Source organism: Carassius gibelio, chromosome A3 (genome assembly GCF_023724105.1).
Source record: "Carassius gibelio isolate Cgi1373 ecotype wild population from Czech Republic chromosome A3, carGib1.2-hapl.c, whole genome shotgun sequence".
NCBI classification, from domain to species: domain Eukaryota; kingdom Metazoa; phylum Chordata; class Actinopteri; order Cypriniformes; family Cyprinidae; genus Carassius; species Carassius gibelio.
In genome coordinates, this window is record NC_068373.1 from 16,849,396 (window position 1) to 16,870,490 (window position 21,095).

Below are 21,095 nucleotides of genomic sequence, written 5' to 3' on the forward strand. Positions count from 1 at the left end.
TTAAATAATCACATTTAGTTCCTTTGCAACCTGAAATGAATATGGACACAGTTTTTTTTTGTTTTATCCAGCTGTATTTACTCACTGCAACTTATAAAATCCAAGAGAAAGATATAACACCAAAAATTACCTGTAAACCCAAAGCATGGAGGTCCTGTTTACATGAAGCACCAGGTTCATTTGTGTTCATTTTGATCAGAGCTCAGCATGAAAAGAGTTTTCCTGGATCCTTTCAGTCCTTGGTAGTGCAACTGAAGCAAACAATCAAACAAGATCTCCGGGGATAAAGTTGTGGACAGGCACAAATCAGGAGATGGATACAAAAAAAAAAAAAAAAAAAAAGAAAGAAAATCATAATAATAATAAATCTGTGGCTTTGTCAATGCCTAGAAGCTCAGTGAAGTTTATTATTACGAAGTGAAAGGTATTTGTGTGCATGTGACAACAATATCACAAATTCTGCACAAATGTGGCTGGTTTGAAAGCTGGATTTTGAAAGAAAAAAGCCACTCCTCAAGAAAGGCCACATGCAGTCATGACTGAGCTTTGCCAAAACACACTTTGATGAGACTAACATTTTATTATTTGGCCTCAACACCGATATATAGTGGAAATAAAATACAGTTTATCATCGAAATAACAGCATTCCTACAGTAAAGCATGGAGGTCCTGTTATGAGTGTTTCTCTGCAGTAGGGACTGAAGCACTTGTCAGGACAGAAGGAAAAATGGATGGGGATACCATCAAATTCTTGAGAAAAATCTGCTTCCCTCTGCCAGAGGGTTGTTACTGGGAATAAGGTTTACCTTCCAACATGACAATGACCCAAAGCACACAGTGGTTGAAGGAGAAAAACCTGAATGTCCTTGTGTGGCCTAGTCAGAGCCCAGACTCAAACACCATTGAACATCTGTGGAAGGACTTGATGCAGACTATAAACAGTCACCGTCAGCTTTTACCTGAACTTGAGCAGTTCTGCAAAGAAGTGATAAGAAATATTGCAAAGTCTAGATGTATGAAGTTAGTAGAGACAGAGACAGATCCCAACAGACTAAAGGCTGTAAAAGGAGGTTCAACAAAATACTGACACAATGGAGTGATCATTTTTCCTGTGTGGTGAATCTTTTTATTTAATTTTTTTCTTACATGTTGGTGTTACATCTTTCTCTTGGATGTTATCAGTTGTAAATACAGCTGGATTAAAAAAAAAAAAAAAAAAAAAAACACTGTCCGTCTTCATTTCAGGCCACAAAGCATCGAAATGTGATTATTTTAAAGGGGGATGATTTTTTCCTATACCCACTGTATGACAGGATGTCCATTTGTGCTGCAGCATTGTAATCTGAGTCAGTAGATCACAAGGAACTTTAAAGTAAGTCTCCTTGGAAACAGCAGTGGCACATGACCTGTTGCTGAAAGGCCTCGCTCACCAAACTAGGCATGTATGGAACATGTCAGGTTATGGGGAGTGTTTGACTGAACTACAGCACCTGAAAAACTTACACTACAGCTCAAAAATTTTGGTCAGTAAGATTTATTTTATTTAATGTTTTTGAAATTATTTATCAATTTTTTATTTTAGTATACACAGTTCAGATAAATTATATTTTATGCTTTCTATTTACCAAAGAATAAAAAATAATTAATTTAATAATAATAATAGTAGTAATAATAATATTTTTAATAATAATAGAATTACAATTTTCACCAAAAAATAAAGAGGGACTACTTTCAACATGAATTTCTTTTTTTCCCCAGAAATCAGTATATTAAAATGATTTCTAAAGGATTGTGTGACAATGAAGACTGGTTTATTGACTTTTAAAAATTTTGCTTACATTTTACAAATATAGCAAAATAGAAACAATTCTTTGAAATTGTACTAGTATTTCACAATGTTACTGGTTTTACTCATTTATCATCAAATAAATGCAGCAATTGTGAGCATAAGAGACTTAAAAAAGCATCCGTTTTGTACAAAAACAAATGTGCATAATAGAATAGAAAAGAAAAGAATAAAATTAAGAAATCAACATTCAAAATAAATAAGACTAAAGAAACCCTTAAGGAATTTAAGAGAGATTTTGAGTGTAAACTATTGTTTCAATGTAAATGCATGGGTGAATGAAAACATTCATATTTTTATATGATAAATAGTTGAATGAAGACAGAGAAATACTGAGAGGGAGAGATATTGTGTGAACTCAGGTTTTCATTTGTTTCTGTTCTTGAGAACCTGTTGATAGCTGATTTAAAAAATGTAACCATAGACGTACAGTGACCTCTGCTGTCGTATCCGGCATCATTCTGCTATTTTTCTCACTGTCATTTGACAGTCTTTTGACCCATATGACCTCTACAGAAGGGTTACAGTATTCATAGTAGAATGTCTATAAATTGTTATTATAATTTTTTTAAATAAATATAAAAATGGATGGTGACCCCAGCTGGCAAGCAAAATTACAGTTAAATAACTTTCAGTCTGTTCCACACAGAAAACTATCATTTGTTTTCAGAAAGCTTGGAATTTATGATCATTTATGATGTTTTTTGTTTGTTTGTTTGTTTGTTTTTTTGACATTTTTGGAGCTCGACAGATGCGAATATGTTGTTGGCTCTGTGACAAATTGCTAAAGTAAGTAAACTGAACATTCATGATGAACATTAAGAATATTATGTAAATTATTACAGGAATGTTGGGTGAACTATTCCTTTAAATGTAGGTAACATATATTCACTCTAATGACAGGGTTCATAGAGAATGTTTGAGTAAATGTATATGGCCCACCTAGTAACATCTTTCACATTATTATTAGAGGGAGCAAGACACGATAAAGATACAGAGCATTTTAACTTGCATACTGTGAGATTATAAAAAAATATTTTTTTTTATTATTTGTCCACCAAACACATAGTGACGGCTTGTGGCACCCACATTCCATTGGAATCATATGTCCATGACTGCAGGTGTGGTTACTTTTGCCAACAAATCAAATCCTGCAAGCAAGTGCATAAATGAAATGATAATTAGAAAGGATGAGATTATATCCTTATGTTAGAGAGCACCAGCTTTATGCCACACTACAATTTACACTGAGCCATATTGCTCTAAACATAACACTCAAATGAGAATAAACACTGAAAAACTAGACTATACAGAAGATAATTACAGTGACTGTGTCTGAGTGAAAATAAAGAAGTTTGGAGTTAAGTATTATGAAAAATAAAATATTAAAATAAAAAAGCAAGTTGTAGTGTGTCATGTGACAAATGTATACACAGCATTCAGAAAAAATAATTTATATGTATATTTATTTTAAATTAAGACAATCACACCACTTTATAGAAAAAAATAATAATAATAATAATAATATATATATATATGGCAAATAAAATTAAATAATAAATTGCTGACATGGCATGCAGTCTTTCTGTGTTGTTTCCATATTCTATTTTCTTTACCACTGTCAAAAAAATAGTTTTAGGTGTTACAAATAGCAAATATTCAACAAAACTGTGTGCAGTCCAAAATATAGATATTTATTTCAATTCATGAATTAAAGTACATGTACACACACACACACACAGATTGTTTTCTCTAATATGTACATCAAGTACAATGTGCTTTACAATCTACTTACATTCACATACAGTACCACATATACATTAAATGACATATACATTAATATAAATATACATTCCACATTAGTTACTCTGTATTTTAAGACTTGTTTCGGACTACATTTAAGGATTGTTTTCAGAGCATGTCCTGTTTCATTTCCTTATTTCATTTTCTGTTCTGCTTTTTAGACAACAGACAAAAATAAGCCGCAAAGACTTTTGCTTAGGTACCACAAACATTTCCCTGTGAAGCTGATGAAACTAAGATATGTCTGACACACATGGCTATGAATGAACACTTTGTTCGAGAACCAGTTGATAGATAAAGTATGAACAGGAAATAGACTAACAAACTAACCCTGTGGCACCTGCAGGAATCAATATAGATCTCTGCTTGCTTTGTGAAAGTAAATGCATTCAGCCATTAAAACTAAAGCTACAGCTTGAATAAGTGACCCTGGGCTGAGGTAGCATGTCTCCATGGTGACAACCTGCAGAGCCATGTCTCTGAGGGAGAAGATCATGTGCATGCATGCTGGGGTCCCTGTAGACAAGTAAGAAGAAGTGAAGCAAAGGGCTTCCTAATCCTTAAGAGGACCAATTAAGGTAATGAACTGAGGTGATATAAAGCACCAATAATGAATTTACTCATCAGTGGAATGCATAAGCAATCAAGTAAGCAATACTGAAATTGCTACAGTTATGAAACAATATTACTCATTTATTCATTCAAAATAAAGTATACATTTGGGTCTGTATGGTGTTTTGCAATGATCAAGCTATAAATTTTACGATTTTTTTATCAAAATGTCACAGCAGAATATATTTTACAGTAGCTACACTGCATTTTCCCCTTCAAAACAGGATGTTCATCTCTTTAGGCTGGCATTACTAATACTTTGTGGGTGTGGAAAAACTTTGGTGTTTATGCTGTTTTGACTACTCACTGCCCCAGAAGCGAGACATTATAGTCACCCTGAGTCAACACAAGCCTACCAGCTCAGACGCATGAGGGAGCTAAATATATAAACATATACAATGTTTACTGTTCTTTTAAAGAGCAAGTTTTGAGAATCAGATTTTTTCTCTAGAAATACTAAATAGATTAGCATGAGCAGAAAATAAACACACACACTGGAATATGAAATTCAGTTCAAATCGAATTTCAAAGAACATCCTACAATTACAGTACAATACTTATTTGTATAGATCGAAGACTGTTTTGATAATCTCTATCTACTGAATGCTGCTTTTGGGGAAAAAAAATAAATGTAACTATATATATATATATATATATATATATATATATATATATATATATATATATATATATATATATATATATATATATATATATATATACACACACACATGGCATACATTTTCAGATAACATGAAAAACATCTGTAGTTGACCTTCACTCCGTATCGATATATTTGCAGTGGACACCTCTAACAAGACTAGTCCTCTGCGGTCGCCCGAGGCGAATTAGGCGAGGGAGGTGGTTCCAGGAGTAGGACAGTCGGGCGGAGACCATGTCAAGGGTGACGTCACTGAATTCTGCCCACAGGTTGGAGGGTACCATCTCCTTTACGAGTTTGGGAAGAATGATAGAGTCTGGCAGAAATCCACTGACTCCTCCAAGGAGTAAATGGCAGAGAGCCCGAGACTGTAGGCTCTCCCTTAGACTGCGAAGAAGATCATCCAGCCGGTCCACAAGGTTGCACTCATCCCAGGTTTCAGGTGGTGTACTGAGAAGTAGACGAAGCCAAGCCGTCTTCAAAGCATAGGATGAAAGCACTCCTCCCCACTCAGCTCCAGACTGCTGGTCCAGAGTCTCCCCACTGAGGTTACGCACCTCTTTAAGGAGCTGAAGGCACTTCAGATGACACGAGTTGGGGGGTAGTCTACCTTTTAACCACGCCAGAAGTCTCTGCTCCTGTCTGGGAAAGTACACCGTCCAAAGGTCTTCTCCTCCCTGACCCTGCCGGGACGCTACCAAGAAGGCGCCATCACCAAGAGGAAAGGCTGGGATCAGACGAATGCCCATGGAGATGTGGCAGCAGACGTAATCAGAGCGGGGGGTCAGACGGAGGTGCACCTGCTGCTCCTCGCTGAGAGACAGGCTAAGGGAACAGCGCTGCTCAAACGGGTAACGGACAGCAGCGAGGCGGTGCTGGGTAGCTGTGTAAAACCAGCGCTGGACGGAATCTGGGCTCATCCTATAGACACTTTGAGCATTGTGCAAGTGCATGAACGTGTCCATGAAGGCCTTGTGACGGCGTGTCCATTCTGCTTTGCGAGGTGTGTTGAGCGTGCAAAGCGGTGGCCCTCCAGGTTTGTCAGTACAAACAACAGTCTCTAATTTTAGCCCACGAGGTGCCCTCAGAGGCACAAGGATGTCAAAGCAGTCAACTGAGCCCACCTTGTGCTCCTCATAGGAGCTCCCGATCTGAATGAAGTCCCCCCGGAAGGCCAGAGAAGACTCCGGCAGGACATGGGTGCGACCCACTCTGACAAGTTCACTCACCAGCTTGGCAACATGGGCTTTGCTGTGGCCCAGCACATGTGGAGAAAGACGCACATGCCTCTCATAGTGATCGTCCAGTAGTTCTCTCTTGGAGACTCCTGATTTTCCGTGTACCTCCGGCACTTTTTGGAAAGCCCTCCTAGCAGTGCCAGGTTGAGCTGAGCAGTACTTTATGAAAAAGTAAAATAAGATAAAAGCTAGGGTGTACTTGAAGAGCATGAAAGCTCCGGGTCCCTGGTCAGCGCAGTCATTCCCTTGGTCCTCGGAGCCTCTGAAGATGTATTGGTGCAACAGAAGCAGAGCTATGAGAAAACAAGTGGCCAGCGGCCAGAACAACCTGAGGTTGAGAGTATAAATGCTCATCCTTCTCTTCCTTGTTCTTTTCCAGTCCACTCCAGCTCTACGGGAAAATTGGGGCTAGCCCATGCTGAACCACTTGCCCAGATGCTGAAAACACCAAGCTGATGTTCTTTCCGTCCTCTCAAGCAAAAACTGTTGTGTAAGGGGAAGTTCACCCCGTGAAGTTTCTTTGTAGATGCGGCGTGTGCCGAGGGCAAGAGGAGTCCTTTCATTCAGGATGTTTGAAAATACCCGCTTTTGTTGCAAGTGAGCATTGTGTGAAACGGGAGAGCGCGCTCTCAGTGTATGAGCTCAGAGGAAATGCCAAACTCTTGAGAGAGGAATTTCTGTAAAAAAAAAGAGGCGTTCAAAACTCTGAGCCGGTCCACACTCCTCCTCCCTCTTCTCTTAAAGAAACAGACCTCAAAATGGGAAGTGCCAACTGACAGAATGGGCCCTTCACTTAGAGATTTACACAAGCTGACTACCTCTAAACACATGCATGGATTGAAAAACCGCCCAAATTATAAACATTAAAATGTTTAATAATAAAGGGTGCAATATTTATAGGACAGTTCATTCAAAAACTCACCTGCATGCAGTCCCAAATCAGTATGAGTTTTTTTTATTATTTTTTTATAATACCATCACACAACTCCTTTAGTAAATTGCTAGGACTAAGTTATACAAAATTATTTCAGTAGGCGTGTGGCCCCTATAAACTACACATACAGTCATTGAGAAAGTTAACAGAAACACTGTATACACACACACACACACACACACACAGAGTATTTCAAATAGCTCTCTGTGAAGGGAGTGTCACATGAAGAAATCAGTGTCTTTGTTGATCCGTTACTGACCCCTAACCTCAGTGTGAGCCCTCCCTGTCACCCCTGACCCTGTGATACTGAACAAGAAACCACTGTCATCTCTCTTATTTAGTCCACAAACTGTTTTTATGCTGCTGTATGGACATAAGCCTTTTAATATTATATTGCTTTAGGGACATACGGTTTTAGAATGGCTTATTCAAAGCTTAGTCAAATATAACTGAGTGTCCTATTCAGACGATCCCATATGCATAAAGTCCTGTGTACAGAATTTGAATTTAAGCAAATAGAGTCAGTCAGCGCTTCATATCAGACAATTATCAAGTAAGGACTCTCAGAGATGCAGAACATAACAGCAGCAAAGTCACACAAACCTGTACGACCTGTCAGAGGATAAACACAGAGACAGGAACTGTTTAGATAACAAAATAACTGGTCTGTTGGGACTAAGCAGATGACTGAGGAAGGAAGTGATGTTCATGATAGGGAACTTAAAATGGCAACAGACAGGAGGCAATTACTGCTGCTTTTCTGCCATGTACCTTTTTTTAATCAAACTCCTTGGGCTATTTTGATCAGCGTGATCCTCTCTAAAAATATAAAGCCGTCTAAAGGGCATCAGCAACTGCAAACCAACAAAGGCATTGATTTGCATTTACCATCGAGTTGAATACAGCTCTCAGCCTGTTAAAATAATGTCTTGTGGTTAGCATCTGTGTCCTGAGGAAACAAGTTCTGAGAAACAGTCTCACAATTACATGATTCATAACACTAAGTCTGTGCATAAGCTTTTGAGCACAACACATATACTATCCAAACTTGTTTATAACAAGCTATGCTAGGTGCTAATAAGAGAGAAACAGTTGATTTTTTTAAGACCTTTACTACTCTTGATATCTGGTAAAGTTGACAAAACCAGAGATATTTTGTGTTATGTACTGTACTCAAACATCCAGATATATTTTGTCTGTATCTCACCCATTTAAGTATATGTAAAAAGCTTTAGTTTTTAGAAACAGTGTGCAATTAAGATTTAAAGACATGTGATCGGTTCACAACGAGCAGCTCATGCAGTGTTTCCAGACTGGTCAGCTTCCTCTGACACATCACGAGAACAAAAGTTTTCTGCTTCTGCATCACATTAAGCAATGCAAATATACGAGAGGGTCATGTTTAGAAATAAAAACCTTCAAAAGTAGGAAAGAAAGGGAGTAGAGGCAAGACGCAGCCTGTGGCTAGCTGGAAACCTCACAAACTTTGATTCTGTTATGGGTTACACTTGTAGTTACACTGGGATTGCATCAGCCTCCTTCTCTCTGAATGCGAGCATACAGTAGCTCTGCCCCCTAACAGAACCTGCCAAACTAAACAAGCCTCTCAAGAACTTTTATCCAGCACAGTCAGCATAAAAGACTCTAGACAAAGTGGAGGATGGGGGCTGGAGCATAATTTGTGCAATTCTCATAGCCTGTTCTCTACCTAACAAACCAAATTCACCCATTGGCAACATACTTGAAAACCCCTCAGATATTAGAAGTGGATGTCAGGGTCTGAAACTCTCTGTGGACAGTCCAGGATGACTTCATGCCTTCATAGATTAAGTCATGGGAACCACAGGGAGATGGAGACAGCTGTTCTGCTAAACAGATTACGTTACATGTTTTCATAGCCACCCGTGTGATAACTTAGCGTAATACTCTACGCAAAGGTCTCTGACAGTATAAGCATATTCTAAGATAGCAAATGAGCATGTTTATAGCATATTATAAAATTTTTTGGGGCACAAATGAATAGAAAAAAATAAAATAAGCAAAAAAATTCAACAGTTGAGTCCAGATCGCCTTCTTGTGACTGCTGGATGCATATTACCTTTTAGAGGCAAAGGCTGCCCTCTTGTGTTCAAAGTGGTCTTTGCAAACACACATCCTGTAAAGACACATGACTTTAATGGCAACACAACCATAACTGTTAGAAAGTTACAGTATACCATTATTCTTCAATAAACCCTGCAGAATGAGATAAAAACAGTGCAGGCCATTGCCCCTTTCTGTCCCAAGAGAGCAGAGCCAGTGCCTGTCCAAAAAAACATGTCACCAGATGTGTAACTCAGATATTCTAAATACAATAAACACGCTTAACACAAGTAAACACAGGATTCCCACATCCGTTGACCAATGATTTTCCATGACTTTTCCAGTAATCTGTGAATTTTTTTTTTTTTAATCAATTTAGCACTACATGACTTGATCACGAATTGATCCAAAAGTCCCAAAGGCTGATAAAAGCATCACAATAGCCCACAAGTAATCCACACAATTCCAGTGCATTGCTGCGTTTTTGTAAGAAACCGTTCCGTCATTAAGACGTGATGTTTAGACTACAATTCTGACGGCACCCATTCACTGCAGAGGAATCACTGGTGAGCAAGTGATGTAATGCTACATTTCTCCAAATCAGTTCAGACGATGAAACAAAGTCATCTACATCTTGGATGGCCTGAAGGGGATACATTTTCAGCTATTTTTAATTTTTGAGTGAACTACTTTTTAAATTTCTAAAACTTTTCCATGCTTTAAAATTACTATTTTTTCTACCCTAATTTGAACAGGCTTTTCCATGACTAGTGGACCCATATACAGGCCATATGTTTTTTTTTTGTTTTTTTTTTGTTTGTTTTTTGGCACCAACATATTGTATAAAATAAGTTTTTTTATTTTTATTTTGTAATATTGTATATTTAGAAAGGAAATACTGTAAAGGTCACACTCACCAGGAGCAAATCCTGCTATGTTCCACAAAAGAAGCAGGAGGGTCAAACACACTCTATTCTCTGCCAGTATCTCATTAATCTTATTCAGATGCTTCTCTCTTGATCCCACATTTCCTTTAACAGCAAATGATATATCATCACATTCAACATCACACTGAATGCTCAATTCCATATTACATCGACCTCACTGAACTGAATGCTGTTCCTTTTACACAAACTCATGTAACAACTTAATCCTCCCAAATGTGACAAAGGGAAATGGTAATTGTTGTGTAATAATTGTCAGCTTTTGTTAAAGCACTAATACCTGAGTAAGTGGTCTTATTTGGGAATGGCCAAGAACAGCCATCTGATCATCATAAATTCGGTTGCCACCATATTCTCCCGCATGACCCACTCTCATCATCCTGTGAAGGATGGCTTTATGTTCTTCATCATTGGTGGGAGGCAATACAACATATCCCCTTACACATGACACCACAGCTGAAAAGCACACAAACATGCAATGGTAAGTCAGTACCATAGACACACATGCAAATATAACCTTTGTTAGATTTGGTTTGAGCTCTGATAAACACTGATAAAAAAAATCACAAGATAAAACAAGATGTGTTTATGAAATAATGGAACGGATCATTTCTATATCTGTATTGTACATTGCATGTATATATGGAACATTCTCTGCTGGATTTGTTGATGTTCTTGTTGTTTGTGTAGGAGAAACTGTCATTCTGGGCACAACCGAGTGGGCGTCTGCTGGTGGGGGTTGACACAGCCCCTACAGCGCGTCTGAATGCTGCCATCGCTGAGATCAGAGAACAGTATGAACGCCTGCTGCCCGGGAACCAGTGAAAAACTGAAGCACAGTTCAGATATGGGGTAAATAACTTTAGAAGCAAACACAAGTACACGCACACAAACAATATTTAATCTAACCATGTGTTGCCTGTTTTATCTTATACAGGTGCATCTTAATAAATTAGAATGTCATGTAAACGTTCATTTATTTCAGTAATTCAACTCAAATTGTGAACCTCATACACACAGATTGAAGTAGTTTAAGTCTTTGGTTCTTTTAATTGTGATAACAAATTAAAATACTTCATAAGACATAAGACATAAGACAATACTTCAAACATTTTTAGTCAATTGTTGGCTTTCTGGAAAGTATGTTCTTTTACTGTACATGTACTCAATACTTGGTTGGGGCTCCTTTTGCTTTAATTACTGCCTCAATTCGTCGTGGCATGGAGGTGATCAGTTTGTGGCACTGCTGAAGTGGTATGAAGCCCAGGTTTTTTTGACAGTGGCCTTCAGCTCATCTGCATTTTTTGGTCTCTTGTTTCTCATCTTCCTCTTGAGAGTAGCCCATAGATTCTCTGGGGTTCAGGTCTGGTGAGTTTGCTGGCCAGTCAAGCACACCAACACCATGGTCATTTAACCAACTTTTGGTGCTTTTGGCAGTGTGGGCAGGTGCCAAATCCTGCTGGAAAATGAAATAAGCATCTTCAAAAAGCTGGTCAGCAGAAGGAAGCATGAAGTGCTCCAAAATGTTTTGGCAAACGAGTGCAGTGACTTTGGTTTTCAAAAAACACAATGGACCAACACCAGCAGATGACATTGCACCCCAATTCATCACAAATTGTGGAAACTTAACACTGGACTTCAAGCAAACTTGGGCTATGAGCTTCTCCACTCTTCCTCCAGACTCTAGGACCTTAGTTTCCAAACCAAATATAAAATTAGCTCTCATCTGAAAAGAGGACTTTGAACCACTGGGCAACAGTCCAGTTCTTCTTCTCCTTTCAATCTGTGTGCACTGAATTTATTTAATACATGAGTTCCACAATTTGAGTTCAATTACTGAAATAAATAAAATTTTCCACGGCATTCTAATTTATTGAGATGCACCTGTACATGACTCTTAACAGCTCATAGCCTCCTAATGAACTATAAATCCATATAAACAGTATGTATATCGCCTGTAGGTCTGGGTCACTTTACCTTATCCCTCCACACAGTGGCACTCTCACACAGCAAATAGCAGCAGTAAACCCCTTCGCATTGTGATTTACCCACATTAATCTATTTTTAGACTCGAAATGAAATGTATTCTTCTTGTGCAACTGGTCTTGTGGAAGTTTCTGGTAGAAAATGTTGAAGAAAAAAAGAAAAGCAAAGCATTCACAATGTGGAGATAATTACTTGTGATCACAGCCGTCATGTACGTGTATGGACATTACCACTGTTAAGACAGAGACTCTGTTCTCTTTTTAAAGAATTTGTTTATCCATTTTAGAGTTTAGATTCCCAGGGAATGCAATAATTGATCAAATGTATATTTTGAATGAAGTGTAAAGGCCCTGTTCATAGGACAATGGTGATGACTACAACGTTTTAATAATCATTCTAATTGTGTGAGAACAGTGAGGTCCAAACCACAGCTGTAATGATAATGGCACAGATAAATTATATTAATGGAATCACTTTCAGAGTCTGAATTGATCTGCCTTTAAAGAGCTCGATCATTTAAAGTGGCAGATTACATAACAATCAACATCTCGCTAACATTGCGTGAGGTGACTTCTCGACTTCTTACTGTGATCCAGAGTTGGGGTACTCATTGTCGGACTCTGAATCAAACCCAGATTTGAGTCCAGTCGAACCTTCGCTGGGAGTTTGACTGACAGGCAATCTGACCAAACATAATGCTGAATCTGCCATTTTGCCTGACAAACAAACCAGACCGGAGAGTAGATTAATGTCGGTAGATTTAAATTAAATTAAATTAAATTTGGACTTGAGCTTGATAGTGTGTTGACATCTTTCCATTGTTAAACAAGAGATTTTCTGATGTTCATTGATGTCTATTTTGTGCTATAATTAGTGGAAGGGATGATTGGTTCAGCAGGCGCATCAAACTCAATTCCTGGAGGGCTGGAGCCCAGCAGAGTTCAATTCAACCCTAATTAAACACACCTGATCAAGTCCTTCAGGTTTATTTGAAAACTACACGATATGTGTGTTGCACCAGTGTTGTGCAAGTAACCTGCTCTGTCTTGTCTGTTGTTGCATTGTCAGTTTCCTCTTTGCTCCGCTATGTATTTTTCCCTGCGTGAGAACTTGATGTGTGGTATAAGACTCAGCAATAATAACTCTGGTAAATTTGTACTCAAACTTGACATGGACTCTTGACATTTTCGACAACATTTTTCTGAGTACAGTCAAGTCCATGTAAAGTATAACGAGAGAAAAAAATGTCATTTGTAACAACATAAATTTAAGATAATACATTAATATATGTCTCTTACTTGAACTCGATTGGTTAAGGATTTCAATTCGGCTCTGACTCAACAAAATGGACTAAGAAGACCCTACACGACTATGAAAATGAATTCACATCACTGCAACATCTGTGGTTGAATTTCAGCTCTATCAGTTCATTACATTACCGATCTTGTGCACTGATGAGAAAAGTGAAATCTCTCAAATTAGCTCTAACTCTTGCAGATCCCGCCTTTTTGGACAACCTTTGCACAACCGCCTTTATGTGTCCTTTCACAAATGACCACTTCACCTTGTGAAAGCTCCAGTGATTAAACAGCTTGTCCTCCAAATGGAAATTGAAAATATAAATGGGGAAAAAAAACTCTCTCAGGATTTTGGTCACAGACAGAGCTGACAGAAAAATAGTCAAAATTTCACACTTTCAAGGGCCTTCCAAAAATATCTACTGTAATAAAATGGAATATTTCCAGTTTATGTGTTGCTTGTTTTTTTTCCATATTTTTCTGAAATTTTATTTTTGAATGGCCATCAATAGAAAAAAAAAAGAAGGATTGTTTTTGCCATCTATTTACTGGCATAATGGCATCAACCAGCAGAGAGTCGCTGGAAGATAACCAGTCAAACTTTGGCTCAAACCATAAGCAATATCTGCACAGAAACAGTAGCATTTAGACTTTTTGGGAAAATGTGTGAACTCTGTAGCTTACTTTGTCCTAGCTCAGTTTAATTAAGTATTTTAAGATTGTACACCTTTAAGTAGTGATGCAAACTACTAATTGAATTTAGTATGTGAGTCAATATCACTTGCCATTTCCCATACATGCATAAACACAATCAAATGCAGAAATACACAACAGCGTAAGCAAAAATATATTATATATAAGGGAAATATTTCCCTTACAGTTCAAAATAAATAAACTAGGGGAAAAAAAAGAATACTGCTTCAAGCTCAAGTGTGGAGCAAATCCACACACCTGACTCAAGATACACACTGTAGCATCAGAAAAGCACTAGCCATCTGTTTACAGCAGTTCCTCACCACCCTATTACATTGAGCAACAATGCTCCAGAGATACCTCTTAAAGGTGTGACGTTTAGCCTTTATTATGTATGGCTTTCCATGCAAATGTTACAGCGCAGACAGAAAGAAACCTTTGATCAAGGCTCTTATTTGGTGATAGTGTGACTGTAGTATTAAGAAATGGACTGAGAAGCAATTCAATCCATTGAAGTAAGAATCTAGAACAGACTGGTTTTTATTTTAGTAATAGTGCTGCAGTTGCACTTTGACCTTGATGACTGGTTTGCTATTGTTTTAAATGAGATATTGTCCCCTCCAGATTTGGGCAAGTACTAATAGATGCTTGTAAAACCTTTCGTTTTCCAATTACAGCTCCATTTCTTACTGATAAATTAGCATTGATGTTTCTGATTATGATTATTGAGTAAGCTGGAGAGACACCATTCAGCGCCTGCTGAAGGAGTTATTCAGGACAAGAGGAGTTTAAAGATGTAAAATGTGCTCTCACTCTTCTTTGATGCAGTGATTCATTCTTTATATCTTCGTCTCTGTCTTTCGGTTCCCATGGTTCAACTGGCCTCTCCAGGCATTAGAAGTTTCCAAATAAATATTACAAAATATTTACACGGGACCCTTTCCAGCAAACAGCCTCGGCACTCATTTGAGATTTTGAATACACCAATAAATACAACACCAAGCCTTCAGGCTCAGTAAAAAGGGAAAGGAATTACTACAAAATTGCAGGTAAATATTTATTTGAAAATACCTCAGCAGTGGCAGTCAGTACAGACAGTGTTTATTGTTCACAGGGATCTCTGCCCTGATGAGGGAGTAAAAAAAAAAAAGCCACCAAGAAGATGGTTTGACTGAATAACAACACAATGCTGCCTGATATGAGAGGGGATTTAGTCATGAGCAGACTGAAAACACACATCTGATTCTGAGGCGATCTTCTGACAGAAAAAGTGAACAGTTTAAAGTGTGGGATATTACAGAGGTATTACATCCAGTTTAAACACCCTCAGACCATTTTACTGAGTTCAAATTACCCCAAAGAGCTGACTAGGAAGTTAAAAAAAGAAGAAGAAAAAACCCAGGGCTATATTTATTGCATTGGTAAATATAGAGGCAAACATTTTTGATACAGGTGATAACATATAAAGGCATGTAAAAAAGTTACTATATTATTATGATTCAGTAAAATGGCTGCCTGGTTTTTACGTTCAGGAAACCTGCTGACTCAAAGGAGACATCAGCTTGTCCCACACCTCCAGTTTTATGATAGCCCTGCCTAAAGGACACATGGTGGCCCTTATATCCAGTAATTTTCCCTCATAGTTAATGCCTGACCCATTGGCCTCCTCCCTCACAAAGCCCTGTGGGTTCTTTTGATAGTACATTTCTTTATAAAGGGCCTGGTCACACTCCTTTCCTTTCGGGTAGATGCCCACTGCAAACCAATTCTTATACATATTGTAGTCCCAGGGGACCGAAAACATGAGGGCAAGGGTCTCACTGTAGTCATTTCTGCTTCGCTCGAACAGGTCGTAGGTCATAACCCCCACGCTGCCAGTGGCATGAGCGCTGGTCTTGCTGAAAGTGCATACTTCAGTCTTGAGGGGGCGCACCGTGGGCTGAGGTGGATTGGAGGTTTCACCGCTCTCAAGATACACCCTGTGGGATTTATATGGATAAATCACCAATGTTAAACGCACATATTTACAGTTTTCTGTTATCGTTTAATCACCATAACATTGTTCCAAACATGCATGCCTACTATCTTCAGTGGAATAATATTTGGAAATTTTTTTTTTTTTTTTTGCTTCTTCCATAAAATTAAATGTAAGTACAGTAAAAGGGGTATATATATATATCCCAGTATTTTAGGTTCCACAGAAGAAAATGACATAAGGGTGAGTAAATAATAACAGAATTTCCATCTTAATGCATTTGATATACATATATACATATTACTCAAATAGAGGTTTAGAGACAAAGTTTTAGTTTTGAATGCTTGGTTAAACATTAGTTTCGTGTCTGGTTGTAGTCTCACTTTGGGTTGAGGAGGCAGTAGTTGTTTGTCAGGTTGGTGATCTCTATGGTGGCGTGTCTCCTGCTGCTCACGTTGGCAGCGGCAGCCTCAGCAGACTCAGTCATGATGGAGCACGATAGATCTGATTGACGGCTGAAACGGAGAGAAGTAGAGAGAAGAGGGATGGTGTGAGAAAAGAGGTCTGTACCTCACAGTAAAAAGAAGTGGAAATGCAGTTGAGAGCAGCGCTGCTGTGAAAATAAAATAACTTTTCTCTTGTTTTTCTTTGATATGAAGTTTGCTAACACAAGTTAATTTCCCTCTGTTTGAACTGGCGTATTTGAATTCAGTATTTTATTCCTGAAACAGATTCTGTACTGTCTGGTGTGTGTATGCGCATACACTTCAATATAAAACCCAGAAGCATTAGATTAAAGTTCATATATTGTCACTGTTGTCATCGTTAACTAGGGAATAAACAGGGTCACAGTACAGTATATAGACACAAATGCCCCTCTTTAAAAAACGTTGTGCCTGTAGCAATCTGCAGTTTTAGAATGCATTGCTTAATTAATTGTCCATAACTGAATAAACTGGCTTGCAATGTTATAATTTAGAAATAGAAATAAAAGGGGTACATTAGAATACATTACAATTTATTTTTGATTATTAAGTTATGATTATTAAGCATATTTAGTCTCAAGGAGAATGAAAGCTTACCTCTGTGGTAGTCCGGAGTGTATTTGTGTGTGTGTGTGTGTTGCTCAGTAACAGTGCGTTCTGAAAGAGTCACTGCGTTTTTACTTTGTCCCTTTCCCAGTCTTCATGATCAACAACAAGAACAGAACATACCCACCTGTGAAAACAAATGTGTGCTTACTAAAATTTAGTGTACACCCTCTTTACGCACAAGCATGGAGATGCATGCTCACACACATATCATCTCAGATTGGTGGGAAGATGTGTGGTTTCACAGGTCCACACCTAAAACTAGTTGCTAGATTTCTTAGACCAGAACAGTGAAGATGCATGTACAGATCTGTCTCAGAAATGACTCAGTTTTTAAGGGATTCAAACATAAGCATGATGGCATTTTCAGGAATACGTTTTAGGTGAGGTTTCCTGATAATTGATAATAATTAGTCTTTGTTGTATTTAATACAGAAATAATAGTATTTTGAAACCGTTTGGATTGTAATGTTTGTTTTGTTATATGTTTTGAATAATGAGTCTAAAATAATATTCTCACTTCATTTCCTGCTTGAAACTATAGTGGAAAAAAGTTCCTCAAAGAAAAAAAATAGGCGGTTTGCACGCACACACACACACACACACACACAGACATATATATATATTTATTTATTTATTTATTTTTATGTTTTTTGATAGGTTAACATTTGTTTATGGTTCATGGCTTTAAAGTGTTTAATTTTTATGTGTTTCATTTGATGTTTCCTATAAGAAATGTAAGTGAAAAGCAAAGGGCAGCTTGTAGAGTTGGGTTGCATAAATGTATCTATACTTCATAAATTATATTTATGAATTGATTACTAATTATCTCAATTATATACTAATATATACTAATTGTATCTCTTTTGATAGAAGCATCAGCCACATTATCACCTCATTTTATATCATATATAATGCATATAGTGTAGACACAGAAGCAAACGTGAGTATTCAGGCTTTTTCTTTTTATTTAGATACATTTTGAGAAGTGAAAATCAGAATATTGGGCAGCATAAATGCAGGTTTTAATACAGACAAAAAAAGTGATAAAATTTGATAGCACAATGGCATGCACATGATGAAATTTAATAAGCATATGATGTTTAAGATCATAAAAAGTATATATTTTTTATTTTTATTTTATTAATCATTTGTGTACTGGTACTCAGACCCAATTTGTTTGTTATTTAGCCCATCTTGTCATAGACCTCTAGCTTAATAATAGCCTTGCCCACAGTAGACATGGTGGCCCTTAAATCTATTTTCTTCCCTCTGTGGGTGATTCCAGATCCCCCCACATCTGCACGGGTGAACTGACTGAAGTCCTTCCCCTCATACATGTGCTTGTACAGGGCCTTGTCACATCCACGGCTGCTCTCAAACAGCCCGATGCCCATCACGTTCTTGTAGAGGTGGTAGTCGAAGGGGACAGAGAACAGAATGGCCATGCGCTCAGTGCACATACGGTTCTGCATGTGGAAGAGGTCATAGGTCAAGATGCCCACAGCCCCGGTGGCAGTGTTGTCATCCTTAGTGAATGAGCAAACCTCGGTCTTGGCGGTGCGGATGGTGGGTTGGGGTGGATGGTAACTGAACCCACTGGACATGTACACTCTGAGAGAAGTTTATAGTTAACACTGGTAAATAATATTTTATAGATATGTACAATTACAATAAATATCAGAGAGTAACTGAAAGGGATTTGCCCCGCACTGTAACAGTTACAGTGTACAAATGAACATAATTCAATTCTTAAAGTCACTACTTTTTCAAACAAGAGTTTTCCTGATTTATCACTCACTGATCTGATTTTGTCAGTAACTTAGTTTAAATAATTGTAAATGAAAATAAGCATGACTTTTCCTTACTTTGGATTGATAAGGCAGTAATTGCTGCTAACATTGGTGATCTCCACTGTACAGTTCCTATTAGTGTTTATTGTTGCTGACACGGCTTCTGCGTTCTGCATGTTGGCACTGCTTCTGTGGGGGGGTCATGAAAGAGGAAAAATATTTTTTTTAAAGGCTGAAAAAATGGAAAAGAAAAAAATTGCATTCAACAAATTAGTAAAGGGCCATGTAAAAAATAAATAAAAATTATGTATATATATATATAGGGACTGGCTGTTGTCGCCATTCACTAACATTTTATTTAAAAATACAACTTGGATATTCTGCTACATAATTATTCTCTTAAAGCAATTGAATTGTCTCGCAAATCCTAAAGCATTTTAATCAAATAAATGTGATTGATATGCAGCTCAAAATATACACAAAATCAATGCAAAGCCTAATCTGTCTTCTTATCAGAAACTATCTGCTAAATATGACAGCAGGTTGACAGATGAGTGTTTTCTACTGTTTTAGCACAGGCGCTAAAAGATCTCAAATAACACGCCTGACAGCTCGGCAGAATATGGAAAGCCACTTGCGGGCTCCATATGGCTCGGAGAACTAAACCGTTAGCAGAGACAAACAGTGATGCAGTGAGCTGAGAATCATGGCAGACACAAGCAATATGAGACTTTTTACTATCATTACAGTGCAGATGAATTAAGGGTTAATGATCATTTCTGTATTTAAGAAAAAACAAAAATTTACCGTTTGTTTTTTACAGCGCACACATGGAACTTTATCACAAACTGGTTAATAAGTACTTGACAGTTACCTACTATTAGAGGTTGCTGCGGCTGAGGGAATTTAGGGTTTGCTGCTCTTCTGTTTCAGCTCAGATGAACAAAGTGGTGTGTGAGTGACAGAAACACTCATAGACACACAAACACCTGTTTGACAAACACAGGCGTGTCCCCCCTTCTTTCCCCTCCAATGCTGACAGGAAGAACTAACTAGTATTTGTGGGAGAGTTTGAAGGGTGTTGACTAACTAACTGCTTTCATAAATCTTCAGTCACATAGCTCCATTTAGCGAATTCATGGGCAAACAGCCAATAAAAATGCCAGATGAAATACCTTGTTGGTTACAGTGCAAATATTGAATTTAAAATGAATGATGAATAGAACTAAATCCACCAACGCCCAAACCCCTTGTGAAAAGTGATACTAATAAGAGAGGGCTTAAAGATAATGTAAGGGCAATGGGAGATTATAGCACACTTGTGTAATATTTGCACTATAGTACATCTCATCAAAGCATGTTAGAGCATCTCTCTCCTAAGAGTGACAGTGTGTGATTGAACATGTCATGGTCCGATGAAGCAAGAGAGGGAAAGCACACAGCCGCTCCCTTAGCGCAGACAAAACTGAGAGTGTTGTGAGTGCCTCTGCATGTACAGGCATTTCACCATTCATTCCAGCACAATTTGTAAACTCACTCACACACCTAGACTTGGCAGGAATGTGCAGAAATGTTTTAAGGATGCACCCACATCTGACCGAAAGTTCAGGGCCCTTATTCATTTTCCAACAGGGGGCAGCAAATATACACATGCTCAGCCCATTAATCCTCTTCTAATTATGATTTTACATTCCTGGAGATGCTTTTATTTCCAGTTTGATTAAATTAATTATACATATATTTTAAAACAAATGCCAAGTGAGCTATGCTATGTTTTTCTTAAAGGGATAGTTCACTCCAAAATGAAAATTCTCTTAAGTTAATTTACTCACCCTCATTCATGTTCTTTAGAAGAAAGAAAGTCATACAGGTTTGGAATGACTTTTTTTTTTTTTTTTTTTTTTTTTTTTTGGTGGACTATCCCTTTTAAGCTTTGCTAAAAGTACATTTAAAGATTTAATGTAGCCATTGAGAATATTTAAATGCATTAGTATGAATTTTAATGAATCCGTCTGATTATAAATGCTTCTTCATAGTAGTCCCTATAAGCCATCAATTTTTTTTTCTTCTTGTTTTTACAGTGACCAAGAAAAGCTCAAAGTGACTTTTTGGCTATCCAATAAAACGCCTGATTCACAT

The 21,095-nt window shown here is 37.7% G+C and overlaps 3 protein-coding genes and 1 pseudogene across 4 annotated transcripts; all 4 read right to left on the bottom strand.

Moving 5' to 3' along the window:
* Positions 1-4,959: 4,959 nt before the first annotated feature.
* LOC127949428 (inositol 1,4,5-trisphosphate receptor-interacting protein-like 2) lies at positions 4,960-6,708 on the bottom strand. Its single transcript, XM_052546686.1, has one exon. It carries the CDS (start codon positions 6,512-6,514, stop codon positions 5,039-5,041), a length of 1,476 nt encoding a protein of 491 aa, XP_052402646.1. The 5' UTR covers positions 6,515-6,708; the 3' UTR covers positions 4,960-5,038.
* A 2,611-nt stretch (positions 6,709-9,319) lies between these two features.
* LOC127957107 (5-demethoxyubiquinone hydroxylase, mitochondrial-like) lies at positions 9,320-10,499 on the bottom strand (annotated as a pseudogene).
* A 4,641-nt stretch (positions 10,500-15,140) lies between these two features.
* apnl (actinoporin-like protein) lies at positions 15,141-17,323 on the bottom strand. The gene is made up of 3 exons (XM_052546790.1): positions 17,155-17,323; positions 16,456-16,587; positions 15,141-16,076 (listed from the first exon to the last, which is right to left on the bottom strand). The coding sequence occupies exons 2-3, from the start codon at positions 16,557-16,559 to the stop codon at positions 15,626-15,628; spliced, it is 555 nt and encodes a 184-aa protein (XP_052402750.1). The 5' UTR covers positions 16,560-16,587; positions 17,155-17,323; the 3' UTR covers positions 15,141-15,625.
* Positions 17,324-18,113: 790 nt separating this feature from the next.
* LOC127949464 (uncharacterized) lies at positions 18,114-20,003 on the bottom strand. 2 transcript variants are annotated; one of them, XM_052546801.1, is made up of 3 exons: positions 19,835-20,003; positions 19,032-19,145; positions 18,114-18,777 (listed from the first exon to the last, which is right to left on the bottom strand). In XM_052546801.1, the coding sequence occupies exons 2-3, from the start codon at positions 19,130-19,132 to the stop codon at positions 18,351-18,353; spliced, it is 528 nt and encodes a 175-aa protein (XP_052402761.1). In that variant the 5' UTR covers positions 19,133-19,145; positions 19,835-20,003; the 3' UTR covers positions 18,114-18,350. The 2 variants fall into 2 exon arrangements, with proteins under 2 accessions (XP_052402761.1, XP_052402769.1); XM_052546809.1 differs by having other exon boundaries at positions 19,831-19,998.
* Between the last annotated feature and the right edge of the window lie 1,092 nt (positions 20,004-21,095).